We start from the raw sequence: 20,079 nt of genomic DNA, 5'->3' as shown, positions 1-20,079 counted from the left end.
GGTACATGCCCTTGACTGGGAATCGAACTAGAGATCCTTTAGTGCATTGGCCGACACTTTAACCAGTGAGAAACACCGGCCAAGGCACAAAACAGTTCTTTATACTTTTACATTTACTCATGATTTCTACTACACAGAATTTCTTAATTAAAACTATCTACTCACCTTTCACTTCAGTCGATACATTCATAAGTGTTAATTTGCTTTATTTCTGTATTACACAGGGTATGTCTAAATTAATTATACAGATATTCATTAACAGAATTTTTTATCATGTTTCCATGGTAAATGGAAATTCAAAATTAAAATACTTTCTCCTAGTCCAGGAAGAAAAAAAAACAAAAAACAGCGAATGAAACAACCTCAACTTGGTTCAACTATGAGAGATTATTTGATCTCTTGGCGAGGGTTTTAGTGAAACCGGTTTTGGTAGTGTTTTGCCTTTTCAATCTTAGTAATACTTTGTTAGTGATGGAATTCTGACTAGAAATTCTTATTCATGCATACCTTCTCATAACCTAATGATTTTAAAGCTCTGCAATATTTACCAGGAATCTATATTGCCTATTGTACCACTATATGTTACATATTATGAACAAAAATTGCTTCTAATACTAGCACTTTCGTTTTTGGTAAGTTATGCTTTCTACCTGCCTCCCCCAAAAAACCCCTCTTTTAAGAATACTTTTGGACATGTCAGCAATAAAAAAGTCTGAAATTCATTCTAATTTGGTATAACAAAAATTACCTTCTCCTAAATGCTTCCAGATGTGTCTTCAGCATAAGAAGTCCTCTTTCTATAACAGTGAGACTTGAGTGTGATTCTTGTTCAAGACTGCTAGAAGCTATCATAAGACTCTCCATACACTTACTAATAAATTCTTGTTCCTTCTCCAAACCAGTTTTACCTGAAAATCGGATGTTTAGACATGTGAATCAATCTTATATTTTTGCTTTGCTATATAAAGAAAATTAACTGTAGCTAAACTAAAAATCTTCACATAAAAAACTATCTATTAGGGAATATTTCAAATAACTCACCATTAATATAATAGGAGTTAATATACTGGATAGCTGCTCGACTGACATCACCAGATTGTGCTCTTAAAGCAATGCCCCAAAATTGGTCCATACCACAAAGCTAAAAAAGAAAAAGGTGACAACATCTATTTTGAAGTAACTAATTTAAGAGTCATACATCAAAAAGTTTTAATATCCTATAGCAGTGATCGGCAAACTGCGGCTTGCGAGCCACATGCGGCTCTTTGACCCCTTGAGTGTGGCCCTTCCACAAAATACTGACTCTTCCACAAAATACCGACTTCTGCACATGGGCCACAAAGTTTCAATCATACTGTACATGCGTGCCCACACGTGGTATTTTGTGGAAGACCTATACTCGAGGGGCCAAAGAGCCGCATGTGGCTCGCAAGCACGGTTTGCCGACCACGGTCCTATAAAATATTTAAATGGTAATTCCTATTACTTAGTTATTAAATAACTAGAGGCCCGGTGCACAAAATTCATGTGCGGGTAGGGTCCCTAGGCCTGGCTGATGATCAGGGCTAATCAGGGCCTTCCTTCATTCCACACTGCCCCCTGGTGGTCAGCACACATCATAGCGAGTGATTGAACTCCCAGTCTCCCAAATTCCCCAGAGGACACTCTGCATATTAGCCTTTTAAATTATAGAATATAAAAAACAAGAGCAGTTGAAATTTCCTCATGTACTGAGATATAGCTGAATTGACTGTAAAAATACTTATTTATAAAGCAGTTGACTGTGTATGTGTGTGTAATGTTCAGTAACTCAAAACTTGTGACTACATAATAGTAAAAAGTCCCCAAAACATGCTACAAAAGAATAAAAACACACAAAACTATTAGCATAATAATGATTCTATGCTTTCATATAACTTACTCTGATAAAGTCACTCCTTACAGGTATTCACAGAAAAAATTTTTAAATGTTAACCCAAGTTGTCACTTAAATTTAGGTTAACTATGAGATGACAAAAAAAAAATGTTTTCCTGAAAACTACAGAAAACGTGGAGAATGGAAGTTCTTAAAAGCTGGGCGGGGTAAAGCAAGATATCCTTCTGATAAGTGACTAAACAGTCATAGTCTTTACAACATCTACATGAAAAGCAGTACTATCTCAAAATTAGAGTATGACTAGTTCTTAGATAAATCAGATCTGTCTGGTTGTCTGAAATCACAAACTGAAATTAATCATAGTACTATCAAAGTGAGAGTTAGAGCCAAAACATTAAATTTAAAAAAGAACACTATTCAAACAAGGATAGAAGAGTAGGAAGATACTATGAAAGTACTCTAGATATATTCTTTACCACATAAATTAACATCAGTTTTCTATGCCTTTGTCGCTATAACACAACTCAAACTTCTGAAGAAAAGTAATGAAAAATGTGAATGGATAATAATAAATGAAAACTATCATTAATAAGCTGGAATGTCCAATGAGGAAGACTTTCAAATAGTCTGTATCAGGAGAGTCTAGAAATAATGCATTCAACAAAACCCAGTAGCCAATCAATCAGGCAAATGGAACTCTAGAGATAAGACTAGCAACTTGTGAGAGTTTCAGCTAATAAACGGATTATATGACTCATAGTCAAAGATGACTTAGATTCTATTCCATAATAGAGGTTAGCAACAGGAGCTCTGTAACTGCCCAAGAGCAACTAAAAGTTTTGGCCTCAACAAATGGCATTAAAATTAGATTTTAGACAAATCAACCTTCTAATTGATAAAACTACTTGATAATATTACCTGGGAGTGTTTAGAGGATTAAAAGAACACTCAAATAGAATCTTCTCTATTAATCCAAGAATGTGCAACAAGTTCATTAAGCACAACCAAGATTATCATTGGTAATGAAAAGTCATCAAATTTGCTTTATAAAACTTTTATTCTAAAACCTAAGAATAAAAGTCTTCATAGTAAATTCAATGCTTGACAAATTATGTAACATAATTCAGTAATCTAATTTGAGAAATAAAAACAAAAATTCCACAAGCTAACCTAATAAAATGACAAGTCTAAATCCTTACCTCAGAGTTTGAACCACCATCATAGGCACTGGTAGCCAATCGAGCCAAGTTACATAGATGCTGAAACAGGTTTAAACCAGTCATGCTAATCGTTTCAGGTTTTAGCTGGGGCATCTTAAAAAAAAAATTTTTAAGCTGGTTTAGTGTGGTGAATTAACATTTTATTTTATTGGATTTAACTTAAGAGATTTAAATTAAACTTGATTTTACTGAAAATATTATAGAAAGAAATGTAGCAGCTCAGATTTTCAATGATAATTTTAAAAATTAAAATAGATAATTTAATGAAAATTTTATTCAGGTCATAATTAAAACAACTCTCAATTGTTTCTATTTTTATACAGAACACAGCCTCAAATCAGAGAAAACAAGTAAAAAATTTTTATCATTTAAATTTTATCATTTTTTGTATACATAGTCCATGCACATTTATGAGATGTGTAGCTACATGTATAAGTTTGTGTGTAAGTCACAGATTGAAATTAAGATAGTGAGGGTCTATTTGTAGCTTTGCTTTAGAACTACTAAGTGACTTAATTTACATATACTCATTCACATTTACTCAATTCTACCACAAAGATCATGTGAGAGTTTGCAGAGAGCCTTTACAATCTCAAAAGCATACAAATAATTTTAAAAGTCTATTTCTGTGTTATTATCAATGTCCTCAAAATTCAAATGGAAAATTAACACCTGAACCAATTGCTGCATCTGATAAAGGGGAACAAAAACTAGATAGAATGTCATTATTATCATTATAGCAATTCCTGCCTTGCCAGGGATCTACATCTACATAAATTTTGGTTTACATCTGCTAGAAGATTGGCTGAACCCACACCTATTTAACTAAGGAAGAGTCACAGAACACAACTCTACACTTGTGGGTGTGGATACACTCCTGAAAATGTAACTACAATGTTATTATTTTAAAAATAAAAGACTCCCCACATTTCTTATAAGTATTTGCCTGAATTAATACTCAACATTAATTAGCATAAATACTTTAGTTAAGGAACAGAATATTTTTGTAAATAAAAACTAAATATTCATTTTGATATAAGACAAAATGAAATGGAATCCACTGTGTTGAAGACTCTTGATATTATGTGAAAATCTAAGTGGCAAAAACTATATAAGAGCTGCTGAAAAACAGCACATTCACCTTTTTTTAAAAAAAAAAAGTGTTAAAAGATGAAAAATTAACATTACAGAGTTTAAGAGATAAAAAGGAGATATGGAAAAACAATATAAACAATAAAACTGTCAAGAAATAAAATTACCTTCTCTAGGAAAAGATGTTTGTAGGTTTCCATTCCCATAGCATGTTGATCTTTACTTCGAACTTGATTTAAAAACCAATGGAGTGCATCATCATAACACTCAGAATCTTCTACTAAACAATGCCATAAAATGTCAACTTGCTCTAAACTTAACCCTAGATAAAAATTACAAATTTTGAATCATGAAACATACAATGCTTCGATCCTAATTCAATGTATTAGCACCAATATATCAAAAAATAGATTTTTATAGCCTTTTATAAATATTATTCTGTAAAAGATTTCACATAATTATGCTTTCAAATTTAGTTAACTATAACCTATATATAAATTATCTAAAAACATACAACTTATATAATATCCTAGAAGAGTCATTTGGTCTGGAAAATCATTCTTCCTAAAGTATGAACATATTACTGTATTAAAGTACACATAATTAAAGGAAAGTAACCCCAAAAGTTGAGGAGTCAGTTCTAAGGTTTAAGCATTAAGAAAAGAGTGGATACCATGTTCAAAGCTCATTCTATGCACACAGGAAGTAAACAATGCATGCTAATAAGCATTATTTTTGTGAACTGTGAAAAAAAGGATCCTTGTGATAAAGCAAAATGGAACTGCCTGCCTAAAACAGAGAACAACAACACATCAGGGGATACAATCAGCTGGGAAGCCAAAGTAATGAGATGAAATCTGTATGATACTTTGACCCAAGTATTAAATGATTCCAAAGTGTGACAGAAGGAAGTCAGAGAATTAATCAAAAAGAAGACAAGGCATTAAAGGCAATCTGAAGACTGAATATGGATGAGACAATCTAAAGGGATAGAAATAAAAGCATCACATGGATTTCTAAAGTATATCATAAGGGGTTCCAAAGCCTGGGACTGCCCCCCAGAATCAGAAGTGATATGAAGTTATGACAGAATCATAAGAAACCTCTTTCTTGGAAAAAATAGGTGAGATCCAGAAAATGGAGGGAGGGGGGAAGAAACCCTCAGAAAATATTTACCAAGAAGCAATACCAGTCTAAAGAGTTTAAGCAGAAAAACAGTATCCTAGGGTCTCCAGTCCAAGCCAGCCAAACGATCTTGCCACGCCTCCCACCAAGACTTCATCAAAATGGAACACGCTATGGAAACCATGATGTTCATGTTTCATAAATTTACTAGTGATAAAGGCTACTTAGCAAAGGAGGACCTGAGAATACTCATGGAAAAGGAGTTCCCTGGACTTTTGGAAAATCAAAAAGAATCTCTGACCGTAGACAAAATAATGAAGGACCTGGATGAGTGCCAAGACAGCAGAGTGGGCTTCCAGAACTTCTATAAGCTAACTGTCAAGCTCACCACAGCATGCAATGACATTTGTAATACACATGAAGCAGAAGGAAAGGAAGTAGGCAGCACTGAGCAGTTACTTCCACCCTGATAACAGTTCTCCCAATGAGTTGCTTAAGACATAAGTGCCCCACAGATTCCCCCTGTATGAAATTTCATGAGCAGATTGGGACCCTTAACAAATATACAAATACCCTACCTAGTCTGGCTCAGAGGATAGAGCACTGGCATTCAGACTGAAGGGCCATGGGACGATTCTGGTCAAGGGCACATACCTCAGTTGAAGGCTCTATCCCCAGTCCCGGTTGGGGCATAAGGCAGGGCAGAGCCAATCTATGTGTTTCTCTCACATTGATGTTTCTATCTATCTCTCCCCCTCCCTTCCACTCTCTCTAAAAATCAATGGAAAAATATCCTCAGGTGAGGATTAACGATGTGTGTGTGTGTGTGTGTGTGTGTGTGTGTGTGTGTAAAACCCCAGCCCATTCAACAGGAGAAAGAATGCCACATGGTCTCACTCATTTATGGATAATTAAGACCATTATAAACTGATGAACAAAAATAGATACAGAGGCAGAGGAACATCAAACAGACTGTGAAACTATAGCAGGAAGTCCGGGGGGGGGGGGGGGGGATGGAGGGTAAGAGATCAACCGAAGGACTTGTATGCATGCATATAAGCATAACCAATAGACACAAGACACTGGGGGGTAGGGGAGGCCAGGGGAAGGTCAAGGGGAGAAGAAAAAAGGAGACATATGTAATACTCTTTGTAATACTTTAAGCAAAAAAATTAATAAATAAAATAAAGCCAGATAAGCTTTTGATTTTTATATTGCTTGTATCCCCTTGCCCTCAAACAAGTTTCTTTCTTAGTAAAACACAAATTATCAGTATCCTATCAGTGTCTCACAGAAATAGTTAATGTTCGCCCTAACCGGTTTGGCTCAGTGGATAGAGCGTCGGCCTGCGGACTCAAGGGTCCAGGGTTCGATTCCGGTCAAGGGCATGTACCTGGGTTGCGGGCACATACCCAGTAGGGAGTGTGCAGGAGGCAGCTGATCGATGTTTCTCTCTCATCAATGTTTCTAACTCTCTATCCCCCTCCCTTCCTCTCTGTAAAAATCAATAAAATATATTTTTTTAAAAATAGTTAATGTTCAAAATATTTGTTCTAAGAACAAACTGTGCCTCTGGGAGTCACCATAAAACTAGAAACAACCTTTAGGGTATATAATAACTTAAAACATTAATTAAGGAGAGAAATAAGTGAAGAAAATAGATAACAGGCCTAAAAAATAGTATCCCGGTAAGTTATAAATTAAATGATAAAACAGAGGTGTATTTATAAATGGCTGTATCACCAATCCACATTCAATAGGCAATGCTTTGTTATTGCTTTAAGTTTTTAAAAAAGATATTTGTTGATACATTAATAATCAGTATTAACCTACTGAACATAACTTTGGAGTGATCATATTATACCTGACAGGAACTATACCAGTAAAAGTACAATTATGATCTGGGAGAAGTGAAATTTTCAACTTGATTCTATCTGGACAGTAGCTATAATACACAAAGAATTTATACTGTGCTTACTGTGATGGGAGCAGCAAAATAAATAATTCATTATTCAAATAGAAGAGTGGTTAACATTTTCCCATGAATCTATTTTAAGCCAACATGAAACTTAGTGGGCATGTGAAATTAGTTATGCTGATAATATTTGTTTTGGCTTGACTTCTCCATGAGTAAGACAGGGTTTTTACATTTTATATTATTTATTTCCTGTATGTTATCTATAATAATGGATATGATAAATGACCTTGTAACATGAGACAAGGTTTCCTATAAAAAACAGGAGTCTTCATTTTGAAATCTGTTGGTATAACAATGTCAGTGGGATTTGTTACAAATAACTCAACTCGAAAAAATTAGAGACTGAAACAGTAAAATAAACACACGGTGCATCTCGAGCACAGATATGGACTTAAAAAGAGTGATGACACCTCTCAGGCTAGTAAGACACTTATCCGTTTGACTATACTAACAGTTTAAGAAAGAGAATGTCCTCACAAATGAGGTTTACTGATGTGAACACACATAAAGAGTGTGGGGAGTGAGAGACAACATAATCAGTCTAGTAAGAGAAGCAGCTCTGGCAATCAATCAATCAATTAATCCATCTTCCTTCTCTCTTGTGAGAACAGTTAGCATGCAGATTTGGACATGGTTGACACTCTTAATATACCTGACCAATCTCTTATTTTTTAAAGGTTAACTGTTAATGAAATAAGAGTTTGAGATTAATCTAAATAAAAGTAGGGTCTCTAAATGTTTCTTTCTATTACCTATGAAACTAAGCAATTTTGGGTAAGATTAGCTCTGATAATAATATGTAGATGGTATCTGTTTCCAGCTTTGGTGATAGGAAGATTCTATAACCAAAGGTAATAAAAGATGCAATCACCCTAACATGATATGTTCTTGATATGAGTCATTTATCCATTGAAAAACTGGCATTTTCAGAGACTAAAGTAAGAATGTGTCAGGCTCATGCTCATATTGCCATATATACTGAGAAGACATTCATTATTGAGAATAATCTAGTGACTAAAGAAATCAAAATGCATGAGTATATTTCACTGGACTCTTCTCACTACAGATCTAAAAAATGATTAAAATACTGATTTAAAAACTTACTGAAGTGATCAGGTGATCCCAGGGTTGAAAACACACAAGTCAAGAACTGAAGTCGGACTTGAACTTCAGCACTGTGGCTATACCTACATACAAAAAGTCATTAAAATAATTAACCCTATTTCTTAATTACTTTTAAAGATTTAATGACCCTAATCTTAAATTATACAAAGAAGTAAAATTCATTTTCATAATTACTAAATATTTTTATTACATAACTTTGGTTACACAAAAGGTCATACAGTCAAATGTTATGTTTGAGATTTATGTTATTTAATAAATTATAAAAATCTCTAAACTATTAGAAAATGTACTTTCAAATTAGATGATCAGAAAGTACATAAGAACCCAACAGTGGAACAAATACATTTTGAAATTATGCAACATGCACATAAATTACAAGTTAAAAAAAAACTATTCTAGAAATTGCATGTTTCATTATCACTGTCCTTTCAATGATACAACCTTATTCCTTAAACAAGAAACGCTAGTAAAATATCAATTCCATAAATCAAGTTCTTGAGGAATTCGGCTGATACACAACTGACACTTTTGAATGTTATTTCAAATCTAAATAACTATAATTCATGTGTAAAAAATTCAATTGTTAATTTAAGAATTGCTTTGGAAGCTTATTAAGTAGGTAATTTTGCATGGTTTTCTGGGAATTCAATTTGTAGGCATTTGAAAAGAAACAGCTTTTTAAAAATGCTGGATGAGCCCTAACCAGTTTGGCTCAGTGGATGGAGCATTGGCCTGCGGACTGAGGGGTCCCGGGTTTGATTCAGGTCAAGGGCGTGTGCCTTGGTTGTGGGCACATCCCCAGTGGGAGGTGTGCAGGAGGCAACTGATAGATGTTTCTCTCTCATCGATGTTTCTAACTCTCTATCCCTCTCCCTTCCTCTCTGTAAAAAAATCAATTAAATATATTTTTAAAAAATGCTGGATGAGGAAACATAAGAGGTGGTCTGAAGAGCTATAGACAGAGGGCCAGATTATAGCCAGCCTGAATGTCAGATAGAAGAGGTTGGTATTGAAATGGGTGGAAGTCACTGAACGATATTGGGGGGAGAAAAAGTTAATGATCAGGTTTTTATTTTAGGATTCCTTTAGCAACCCTGTGAACTGGACACTGAACAAAGTGGTATCACAAAATTCTAGTACTACAAGCACCTGAGCACTCAACCAATGAAACTGAGCACTCAATCAATGAAACAAAGTCAATGAGTTCTTATCTCTATGTTACAAAACAAAAGTCTGATTGTAGATGAATTGCCCAAATTACTTTGCCAACAAAAGGCAGCAACCAGCCTGAGCCCTGATCCACAATCCAGTTTACAGAGTCAGAGCCTCTTAAATCAATTTCCAATAATCTTTAAGTACAGATTATTTTAAGTTTCCCCAAATTAGTTTCAAAAATTTCATTAAATTCATTGTTACATTTTAAAGTTAAAGTTTTTCTACAGATTGAGTTTGCTGGATATAGCTTTACTAAATTGTCTCATTAATACTGGCCAAAAAAAAAAAAAAAGAGAGAGAGAAGAGGGGGAACACTGCTTCATTATTGTTGCAGTGCCCTTTGTAAAGATGAAAGTACATGTGGCAAAGTGGCTGAAGTGGGGGAGGTTGGAATATAATAAACCACTCACAGACTAAAATGCTATCTAAATAGAATTCAAGGACAGCTATTAATAGTTTCTCACCCTTTTCTAATAGGACACATTTTGTAGCAGAGGCCTTGAAGTACTCTGAGACTAAGTCTTAAGGACCTTGATCACAGACATAAAAGGTGAAGAAAGTCCTGTTCTTTACAAATTGCTTGAATACTTTATTTCTTGAATACTTTCTTCCCTATACTCGCAAATCAGAGTGAGACCCATAACCCTAGGAAGCATGGATCCAGTCCATCACCCATTCTTCAGTTTCCACAGAACCATTGACTCTATCTACACGTCTGTAACCCAATGAACAAGTAGAAAATAATGTGCTAGGAACTCAGTATGCTTTACCAAAGAGGAGCAAATATAAAACTGTTTTATAGCCTGAAGGAACAAAGGAGTTATACTGAAATAGTAGAGACGACGTCTCTCTGCTCTAAGGTTTTATTCTCTAAAAATGCCAGGCAACAAAGCTGATTGGATGATTGGAAAGATGCTCTGGTGTACCTACGGAAATATGAAACTCATCTCCAAAGAGCACTATTCCTCTATTTTTTTTTTTTTATCACAGAATCAATGGTTCTACTAACAAAGTGACAACCCTGTAGACAATGCTGTAAACAACCAAGTTTCAGACCTGTATTTATTTTTTGTCACTTAATGTTGGGACTTTCACTTTTTTAGGGTAATTCATCTGTTTTCCACTCCCCTCTCTTAAGCACCCCATCCCTTCTCTTTAAGCCCACAGGCTGTGGTTGTGGTAGGAGCTCTTTTGTAACTTAAGGTTTATTTCTCTTCTGATAGGTAACTTGAATTCTCTCTCTCCTGAAAATGCTGAGGATGTGGGTCACATGTGATTTAATTTCTGCTCCTTTTTTATCTTATAGATTTTATAGAGGATGTATGGAGATGTTCACATTCAGGCCATAATTATCCTTGACCTCTGCTTCAAGAAGAAAAATTAAAGGAGAACACAGACTATGAAGAACACTTAGAATTTTTTTAAAAATATATTTTATTGGTTTTTTACAGAGAGGAAGGGAGAGGGATAGAGAGTTAGAAACATCGATGAGAGAAACATCGATCAGCTGCCTCCTGCACACTCCCCACTGGGGATATGCCCGCAACCAAGGTACATGCCCTTGACCAGAATCGAACCTGGGACCCTTGAGTCCGCAGGCCGACGCTCTACCTGCTGAGCCAAACCGGTTAGGGCAACACTTAGAATTTTAATAGGATTTAACGAGACTGCATCTTGCGTAGTGGTAACTTTATAAGCAAAACTATGGAATAGAGTAAATTTAGGGAAATATCTAAAAAATAATTTGATAGGCTTGTAGAATAGGATACCTTAAGAAATCATTGAACAATAAAATAGGAAATGCTGACTGAGTTTAGATTTTAGAGGGCCCAGAAAATAGGCTGTAAAAAACTGGTATTTATTTTTTATGCAGGGGAAAATCTACATGGGCTAAGGCACAAGTTTCTTGTTTGCTTTAGCAAAGTAATCACAATTTATAGATACTCTACTATGTGCCAGATATTACTTACTAAATTATTTTATTTACTCCTTACAAAAATTCATAAGGTAAGTAAATGAAATTTATTAGAGAAGTAAACAACTGAAATAAGGCCAAAGCAAGAGATTCGTAATCTAAATACATGTCTGTATGGTTTTTAAAACTCATGAGCTTTCCAACAATATCATACTGACTTCCTAATTTAATAAAGATAAGAAATTTACAATCACAGGGGCAGATTTAGGCAAGAAGACTGATCCAGAGGTTGGTTAAAAGAACTGGAACAGTGTTTGTGGTAATGTCAACTTGTGAAAAGACATGAAATATATTTTAGCATTAAGGTAACTAGAGATTGATTACAGTACAAGGGAACACTCAAGAACAGGAATTATAGAAAACAGACTGTTTCCTTGTTCATAAAATGTGTGTCTATAAAGTGAATTATAGAAACCCTGGCTACACTATTTTATTTTTCTGGCTCCACTATTTATAAAATGTGTGACCTTGGGCAAGTTATTTACCTCAGAGCTTAAATGTTTTTGTTTTTAAAATGCAACTACCTACCTCAAAAGGGTTGTTGTATATCTTGAAGTTAATACTTATTATTTAAATAACATCTAGCACACAATATCAATGAACACTAGCTATTTTTATCAACATCATCATCATTATTCATGTTTGGAAATAAAAGAATCCCCAAAAAATCCTTATGTGGAAAAAAATAAGTAAATTTATTTTTGAAGGTGGATAAGTATGTATGCTTTAAAGGTCTGTGACTTTTCTGAACACTTTTCCAGTCAACTCAGCTTCCATCTATGCGGAAGTTTTCTGTGTGTATATCTTCTCAGTAAATACTGTGCTATTTCTCATATTTACTAATATGCTGATATTAACAACAAGCTGGTTTCCTCAATTAGACCATCAGTCCCCATCAATTGACTCACAAGCAGTAACCTATGAATTTAAATGTTTACTTCTGGGCAGGAATTTCTCTGTAAGCACAGTTTTAAATACAGCTATATCACTGACCAATTTCTACCAATTCTTATCCAGAGTCAGTTCAACATATCCAGAGAACATTTTTAATGAGGAAATATTAACCAGTTATACCATCAGTTTTTAAACTTTCCACACATGTCCTAAACTTTTTAAACTAGTATCCAATTAAAGTAATAAAGGGAAATGTTTTAAATTAATTATATGTTAAATATATTTTTTTGAAAGTAAATATTTAAAAATTTTGGAGTCAATGCCCCTAATACATTAAGACACGGATACTGATGATTTCTGGGGAAAATTTACTTTTAGTTCCTGAAAACAACTTCAAACAGAAGTCAATAGTGAAGGTTAACCATGACCAAGTTATAAAAGATTAAGAATTACAAAAATAACTTTATGAAATACAACTTTAAAAAATCCTTTCTTTCTCTTAAATTTTTCACATTTTTTTTATTTACTATATAAAAGAAGTAGAAACACTGGAAAATTATCTTTCAGGGGACAATCAAGAGTTAAACATAACTAACCTAATTAAGGGATACTTACAGTGCATGTTTTTGCCTTCCTTCTCTTACAGACTGAATATAGTATACCAAATTATCAAAGAAAAGCTTCATCATATTCAGTTCTTTTTCTGCCCACCTGGACCAATTGAAAGAAAAAATAATTTTAAAGCCATAAGGTAAGATAGTAAATCTACTATAGAATGGGAAAAAAAAAAAAAAAAATATATATATATATATATATATATATATATATATATATTAAAATCTTCAAATACGAAATCTTTTCATTACCAAAACTTACACCTTAATTTTTATTAAAGTATCAATTTTGTTTTATTTTATTGCTTAAAGTATTACAAATAGTAGTATGTGTCTTTTTTTCTCCCACTGACATCCCCCGCCCCACACTTGCCTTCCCCCCTTCCCCCTCCCCCCTCCAGTGTCTTGCATCCATTGGTTATGCTTATATGCATGCATACAAGTCCTTCGGTTGATTTCTTACCCCCCCCCCCAACCCTCCCCTGCCTTCCCGTTATAGTTTGACAGTCTGTTCGATGCTTCTTTGCCTCTGTATCTATTTTTGTTCATCAGTTTATAATGTCTTTAAATATCAAAATACTCAATCCTTGTGAAGTGGGAAAATGTCTAGTACAGTGCTAATTATAAATGGTTATCATGAATATTAAAAATGTCTGACACAGTTCATTTAAGAATAGACTGCATGCATTGGTCATTATTTAGCAGAATTTAGTAGAGGGCCTGACATAAAACACATACAACATAAAATTACTAAACCAGAAAATTTTACTATCAATATGTAATCTGCTTATTTTTTAACAATTTTTAAAACTCAAATAAATATTCAGGTATTAAACTCCAAAGTAGGGGGAAAAAGAAATATTGATAAATATAATTAAAGATCCCAGGATCTTTAACTTTCATAACTAACAATCCATCTTACACAATATTTACTAACAATACACCTGCGAAAATGTATAGATATAAAAGGATTAAAACTCCCAAACTTCTAATGTAGTTTAAATCATTTTTGCTATATAGTTCTCTTTTCAAAATAAGTTACTCTCACTTTGCCAGTCATTTAATGAAGATCAAGTGGTAGAAAGAAAACCTAAAACTTAAGGCTTAAAACCAGTTCTAACAGACTTGCTCCACAGCTTTGGGCAAGTAACCTGACCTCTTGAAGTCTGTTTGCTGGTTACCTGAACATTTACTAAGAGAATCAGGGACAACTTCCAATTTTAATAAATGGCCCTAAGAGTTTAACAGATAATATTCACCAATGTTGAGGGCTGCTGCACATAACAGATTCACAATAAATAGTTTTTGTTACTACTGATACTAAATAATCATAAGGGTTCTGCTAAGATTTAGGATACCAGTCTCATGTTAGAGACCCAGTGATCTGTCATTAACTGAGCTTATTTACATTTAATTTAAAGAACAAGCTCAAAGAGTTTCAACTCAATATATTTAACTTCAGGTACTAGATAAGTAACTATATATTCAGAGTTTGCCTCTTCTACAAGAATGTTACCCTTTCTTCCTCCTTAATAATAACCTTCTCAAATAGCCACAATATGTCAACAATGTGCCCAAGTGAATCCCTTTCATACTTTAGAAATTTTGTGATTCAGCCTTTTAAACATTATGGGAAGTGTCAATGAAGTAAGACTCATGCTATTCTTGTATTTTAAGGATGCTAAAAGTTTCCCTCTGTTTAGCAGCTCAAGGACCTTCCTTGCATTCATAATCTAGAATGATCACTAGAGTCATATTGCAATATTAACCAAAGACTTTCTAAGATGCTTTTAAAAAAAATAGAGGTTCATGTTAAATAGATCTCCTTTAAAAGAGCAATAAATAAGCAAGAGCTATAACTCAGGAGAACTATAATGTAGACTTCCAAGAATTTTTAAAATGGTATTCATTTTGAAAGCAAGCAAAGTGCAAGCGCTCTTACCATCTAATCTTAGGTTTGAGAAGCTAACTAGGTAAAAAGCCATCCTACTTGACTTCAAAAATGAATCCTTCAACAAATCTAATTTTTCCTAAAGTTTAAATGTCTCTGAAATCTCTCCAAAAGTCTATTTTGAATAAGCACCATATTCTTATAGATTAATGAAGTGCTTGTGATAGCTAACTTTCTCTAGAATGTTACAAAAACTAGATCAATTTCACAAAGATTTTTTTGAAAGACTTCTTTATTAATAGGATGGAGTCAAGATTACCCCAACATGATATAATGTCTAGAACCAATTCCTAGGCACAGGAAAAATAAAAGACATCCTAGAGTGTTCATTTTAGTGGGGATCTTCTTCAGGAGTTCTTTGGTATGGCCAGGCATACTAAAATTACAGCACTAATTGCTACAACATTTTTCTCTAACTATAAAGAATACAAAAGTCAGATTTTCCTACTGATGGGAATATAATTTCCATGGAGTTAAGTGGAAGAGATAGCACTCTTAAAAATCAAAGAAAACATTTGAACCACATGAAAGTCAAAATTTTCTGGTACAGAATAAAAATCAGTAAGTTATTAAAAACCTTGTTTGATAACTATGATTTGAAAAAAGATCTTTAAAATGAAAACAAATTTTTTTTATTTACTTACATTGTAATCCAATGTGTATCATAACTACTCCCAAACTGCTGAAATGTACCAAACAGTTTTGGAAGAAGCCGAAGTGAAATTACAACTGACCTGAAACAGCAAAAACAGATATTTATAGAATAAACTAATTTTAACTACTATCAGTAATTCTAGCTTTTTACAGAAATTCAACTATTTTTAAGATCTTAAATGCAAAAGAATTCAATGAATTTACAATATATTTCTTACACAAACATTAAAATTTTTTCTACTGAAATGGGGCAAGAAATCAAGTTTTAAAATTCCAATCCAAGACTTTCAAAGTAAAATACACTATAAGTATCTGAGTATAAAAGCAAGTGAAAAGCATTTAAAGGTAATTTGGTTGTTTCTTTTTCTCCCCATGAAAGTACATATTCTTTAACAAGTCATGGGGGCTCTAAGAATTTAATTAAGGAAAATAGAAAGCAGAAACCAGAGTGGGGCTTCTCAAAGTTTAATGTGCACTTCATTCACCTGAGGGAATTTTGTTAAAATACAAATTCTGATTCAGTAGGTCTAAGGTAGGTTCAGAAATTTTGCATTTATAACAAGATCACCAGTGACAAACTGTTGGGTTTATGGACCACATTCTGAGAAACAATAATCAAGAGATGACATTTATTAAAAACTATACAAATGATCACTTTCTCCCTAATTTTCAGCCAAGTTGAGATTCACTGCATTAGGAACCATGTTAACAATGAAAGCACACCATATACCTCAAGTATGAAGGAGCAAAAGATTAATAGGAAAGCTCACACAAGTACATCTGAGTATGCCTATCTTCGTATAAGGGAGATATTGGCATACAAATCCCAGTAGTCTTAGTACGTAAGGAGATCGGCTGCATGAGCCTTCAAAGAAGGACAAACTCTAATGAGATACTGAATTTTTTTTTTTTTAAGCTCGGGAGCCAATATAGCTTCTTGAAAAAATTTTTTTACAAAGTTGGCACCCTAACCACAAGTCTGGTGTACAAGTTAGTCCTCCAAAATGCCTACTCTTTGAGAAGGGTACCAGGGATAGCAGAGTAACAGGTGTGAGTGGGAAACAGTGGTGGAATACTGAGTAGCAGAAATTAGAAAAAATTATCTATGCATGAAATCCAAAGTACTTAGATTGGACTACAAAGCCCTGTGTTATAAGTCCTTACTCCTATCAGTCTATTTCCTTCAGATCTTTCTCTTTGCTATCCCTTCAACACACATAAGCACATTACTGGTAGAGGCCTTCACTTTTGCCTGTACTTGGAAATGCTCTTTACCTAAATATATATCTACAGGACTACTCCTTCTCTTACTTTATTCATGTTTCCTCAACAGTCATCAGAAAAGATGACCAGGATAATTCTCTATTAAATAACACCCTTGAATTGAATCTCTTTATTCCTCTTGATTTCTTCCCATTTTTCTTCATCATCTAAAAAATATTCCTTTATTTTAATGTGTCCATCATTAATATGTGCTCAATGAGAGCAAATACTATCTTATTAAAATTCTCTGCATATGGTGCACACTGAACATATACTTACTAGGTGTATCGGTTAACAATGTGGATTTTGTAATCAGAGAAAACATGGTAATTTCAAAAGAAACATCAAAAGTGCTTTATTCAAAGTAATGTCCATCGCTAGCTACACATTTCCTCCTTCTTTCAGGTAATTTGTGGATACCGTCCCAATAGAACTTTTGTTTTGAGGCAAACCACTCAGAGACCCAATTTTCCACTTCTTCGTACGTTTTGAGGTGATGCTCAGAAAGTGCGTGTGCCATCGATCAGAACAAGTGGTAATCTGAAGGAGGAAGGTCTGGTGAATACAGCTCGTGGGTTAATACTTCCCAGGCAAGATCTTTTAACATGTCTTTAACTGGTTTTGAAGTGTGTGATGGTGTGTCATCATGAAGCAAAATTACTTTGCCTTGTCTTCTGGCACATTCTGGTCATTTCACGATCAAAGCATGGTTCAAATTCATTATTTGTTGTCGGCAGCAATCAGCATTAACAGTTTCACCTGGTTTTAGAAGCTCGTAATACACCACACCTTCCTGATCTCACCAAATGCAGAGCATTGTCTTCTTTCCGAAGCGATTTGGTTTGCACTCGATGTTGACCTGGATCAACCCATGATCTTGTGCATTTGGGATTCTCAAAATAAATCCACTTTTCATCACCAGTCATAATTTGATGCAAAAAAGACTTTCTTTCGTGCCTTTGAAGCCACATTTGACTGATGACTTTTCGGTTTTCCATTTGTCTTCCGTTCAATTGGTGTGGCACCCATTTTCCTACCTTTAAGATGTTTCCCATTGATTGTAATCAGATCGGAATTGTTTGCTGAGCAATGTTTTATCTTTCTGCAAGTTGTTTTTGAGTATGACAAGCATCTTCATCCAATAATGCTTTTAATTGTTGGTTTTTAAACTTTTTTGATTGACCTGGACGTGCTTTGTCTTTGACATCGAAATCATCACTTTTAAAGCGTTTAAAACAGCGTTCACAAGTATCTTGAGATGCAGCATGTTCACCATAAGCTTCCTGAAGTATTTAGCAGCACTTTTCTTCAAAATAATGAATTAAAACTTCTTGCAAATGCTTTTTTTGGCACGAAATTCGACATTTTTAAGCATAAAAATATTTATGATGTTAACACCTTCAGAAAATTTAACATATGAAGTTTTCAAGCTTGTTGTCAATACAACAACATAGCATAATATCAAATCGCATATATATCAACATATGTGTAACTCCATCTATTGGAAAAAATCCGCATTATTAGCCAGTACTCCTAGTAAATAATGAACCAGCAAAGAACGTAAAAGCAAGATTCTCAAGGAAGGAGATGAGGAACTTTTTATTTATGTATTTAAATCCTCACCCAAGGATATGTTTTTCTTGATTCAGAGAGAGAGAGGGAGAGAGGGAGAGCGAGAGAGATCGGTTACATGCCCAAACAGGGGATCCAACCCACAACCTAGGTATGTGCCCTAACAGGAATTGAACCCACAACCTCTTTGGTGTATGGGACAACAGTCTAACCATCTGAGCCCCACCCAATCAGGGTGATGACCAACTTTTTAAATGCTATATAACTGTCATGAAGAACCTGGGCAAAAAAAAAAAAAAAAATACTACTGGATAACAAAATAAAACAGAATGTTAGAATGTTAGAGGATCAAACCTACATTGGTAAAGATTAAGGAGTACATAGTGAGGTAATGAGGACAGGTAGTGCCTGGGATATCCGCACTATAAAGTACAATATAAATATTCTTCGAATATTTAAAAACATTAACATTCTAAAGTATATTTTTAAAATATGACTGTCGCCGAAACCGGTTTGGCTCAGTGGATAGAGCGTCGGTCTGTGGACTGAAAGGTCCCAGGTTCGATTCCGGTCAAGGGCATGTACCTGGGTTGCAGGCACATCCCCAGTGGGAGATGTGCAGGAGGCAGCTGATCGGTGTTTCTTACTCTCTATCTCTCTCCCTTCCTCTCTGTAAAAAATCAATAGAATATATTTTTTAAAAAAAATTTTCTTAAAAAAATATGACTGTCAAGCCCTAACCGGTTTGGCTCAGTGGATAGAGTGTCAGCCTGCGGACTGAAAGGTCCCAGGTTCGATTCTGGCCAAGGGCATATACCTTGATTGCGGGCACATCCCCAGTAGGAGGTGTGCAGGAGGCAGCTGATGGTTTTTCTCTCTCATCAATGTTTCTAACTCTCTATCCCTCTCTCTTCCTCTCTGTAAAAAATCAATAAAATATATTTAAAAATAAAAAATAAAATAGGACTGTCAAAAACTGTCAGTTTCTTAAAACCCCATGAGACTACAATTCCATTTTTAGGTAGTTGATTAAAAGGAAAAAAATATGTAGGTCTATACATATTTTTAAAACTATTTTTTAAATATTAAAATGTTTAATATTTTTCTGCAAGTTGCATAGTGTTTGGAAAAACAGGCCATGGAGAATGAAGGGGAATTTCAGATTCTTTAACTAAAATCCTTTGTCAAATTTCAGAAACATTTGTGGTTTTTCCTAAGAATCTATAATAATAAAAGAGTAATATGCTAAATAGACCGAATGCCCTTTCGGATGAAGCCGAGAACGTAGCAAAGCCCGGTTCCCAGGTGCCTGCCGGCGGCCGGAGCAGGGAAACTCGGGTCCTGGGTGCCAGAGGGAAGTTGGTGGCAGCAGCCAGGGGAAGAAAGGCCTACTCTTACACGAACTTTCGTGCACTGGGCCTCTGGTTAACATATAAAACACTAGACCTAAGCCAGTGATTTTCATCCTTTTTCATCTCATGACACACATAAACTAGTTACTAAAATTCTGTGGCACAGCTAAAGA

General features: G+C 34.4%; 1 protein-coding gene and 1 pseudogene across 3 annotated transcripts in view; one reads left to right on the top strand and one right to left on the bottom strand.

Annotated features, from left to right (window-relative positions):
* USP34 (ubiquitin specific peptidase 34) overlaps positions 1-20,079 on the bottom strand; it is a 242,035-nt gene that overhangs the window by 133,135 nt on the left and 88,821 nt on the right. For all 3 annotated transcript variants that reach the window (XM_036334433.1, XM_036334432.1, XM_036334434.1), the window contains 7 exons: positions 15,710-15,799; positions 13,116-13,211; positions 8,396-8,478; positions 4,356-4,510; positions 3,076-3,189; positions 1,042-1,141; positions 749-908 (listed from right to left, as the gene is read on the bottom strand). In XM_036334433.1, the coding sequence (XP_036190326.1) occupies positions 749-908; positions 1,042-1,141; positions 3,076-3,189; positions 4,356-4,510; positions 8,396-8,478; positions 13,116-13,211; positions 15,710-15,799 (798 nt within the window). The remainder of the gene's footprint in view (positions 1-748; positions 909-1,041; positions 1,142-3,075; positions 3,190-4,355; positions 4,511-8,395; positions 8,479-13,115; positions 13,212-15,709; positions 15,800-20,079) is intronic.
* Positions 5,475-5,754, top strand: LOC118668968 (annotated as a pseudogene).

The sequence above is a fragment of the Myotis myotis genome, unplaced genomic scaffold, assembly GCF_014108235.1.
Source record: "Myotis myotis isolate mMyoMyo1 unplaced genomic scaffold, mMyoMyo1.p scaffold_m19_p_14, whole genome shotgun sequence".
In the NCBI taxonomy this organism is placed as follows: Eukaryota; Metazoa; Chordata; class Mammalia; order Chiroptera; family Vespertilionidae; genus Myotis; species Myotis myotis.
This window is presented reverse-complemented; position numbering and strand designations above follow the sequence as displayed.